This window comes from Penaeus monodon, chromosome 19 (assembly GCF_015228065.2).
Source record: "Penaeus monodon isolate SGIC_2016 chromosome 19, NSTDA_Pmon_1, whole genome shotgun sequence".
Taxonomy (NCBI): Eukaryota; Metazoa; Arthropoda; class Malacostraca; order Decapoda; family Penaeidae; genus Penaeus; species Penaeus monodon.
In genome coordinates this window covers 47,807,475-47,808,991 of record NC_051404.1, presented here as the reverse complement: position 1 = coordinate 47,808,991, position 1,517 = coordinate 47,807,475, and the positions used below count along the sequence as shown (strand labels likewise).

The window sequence follows — 1,517 nt, the reverse complement described above, 5'->3', positions numbered from 1 at the left end:
AGGCAAGTGCATAACTGTATCTATATTCTCAATTTATGAATATTTATCTCTACAAAATATTAATTGGTACATATCTAAACAGAAAATAAACTAAACTACAAAGAATGACACTGCTTACATCTTTGAGGTCCCGGCTCATCATCTGCTCCATCTACTTCCATGCCCTCATAGTGGATGTCTTCTCGCTCGGAGCGGTCCTCGCCACCAAACCCACGGCCCTTCCGTTTCTTGGCCCTCTCCTTGAGCTTGACAAGACCCTCTGGAAAAGGAAAGAATGGTCATTCCAAAATTCAGAAAGTGTTAATCCATATCTTGTATAATGATTTAAGGGAAACTTCAACTGACAAGATTTCCAATAGATTTTAACTATTTCTTCGGAATATTAATCACGGCACTTCTAAGGATATGGTTTATGCATGGTATTGCTCATGCTTGGAACATGGTAGCACATTTCTTCAAAGTAACTGTAAACTATTTCACTCCCTTATTCTGCAGTTTTCTTGGATGAGGCCAAGGAATCTCTGTGTAAAAAGGTTCTGTTAAAAGTATATGGAAATGAAGCTTTAGTCCCTGACTATTAGAGAAAGCTGTTTATAAAGCTCTGAAATCAAACTCCAAATATGGACAGGCTATACATCTCCAACAAACATAAAAAAAAAAACATTAAATAATCAAAATATATATATATATATAAAAAAAAAAACAGACAACAAAGATACAATCACAGCTGGAATATTGTACGATGACGATGATATTCTCTTTGGGGAGGATGAGGGCATTGGAAATGTATTAAAACCATCTTAACAAAAGCTGCTAGGACACATCCACATGAGTACGTCATTCTCCAGAAGCTATAATAAAAAAGTAAGGGGGTAGAAGCAGATGTAAATAATTAATGTGCACAGAGACACACAGCTACAGGCATATTGACATACCCTGATCTTTCATCTCCAAGCTAAGGCAGAAATCTTTGTCCCTTGATCGAAGAAATACTTTAGATGAGTGAGCTACGAGAGAAAAGGCGAAGGAGAAAGATGGTGAGCTGTGTGTGCACTACGAGGAGACTCGCATGAGTGGGATATTTGTTTCTATTTTGGGGTGAAATAGGAAATCATGTGTCATCTGTGGAAGAAAGTACATTACAGGCTCTTAGAAGATCTCTTATTTGGCATCCTTTTCTCTAACGGAATGGAATATCAAGTGACACCTCGGCAACATCCATCATAACTACCTAGAAACACCGAGAGAATGAAAAGTAAATAATCAATCTTGATGTACATGCTCTGCTCTCTCTCTTCCACACATAAACTGTGTTTGTTGAAGATGCAACTTTCAAACTTATAGCAAAAAGGTCAAGACCTAACACTGGAAAAAGATTACCAATAATGATAGAGTGGAGAGGTGGGGAGATCTTTTGATTTATATTCCTAAACAAGCAGGAAGTGCTCTCATAAGTGACTAAAAAGCCAACTCTTCCACACTTAGTAACATCCTCCTTACCATTACTGGCGCTTATT

The 1,517-nt window shown here is 37.5% G+C and overlaps 1 protein-coding gene across 1 annotated transcript in view; it reads right to left on the bottom strand.

Annotated features, from left to right (window-relative positions):
• The window catches only part of LOC119585278 (RNA-binding protein 8A-like), a gene marked incomplete in the record, with an annotated part of 4,782 nt that overhangs the window by 851 nt on the left and 2,414 nt on the right, over nt 1-1,517 (bottom strand). The window contains 1 exon segment of the mRNA XM_037933952.1: nt 119-259. Within this exon segment, the coding sequence (XP_037789880.1) occupies nt 119-259 (141 nt within the window).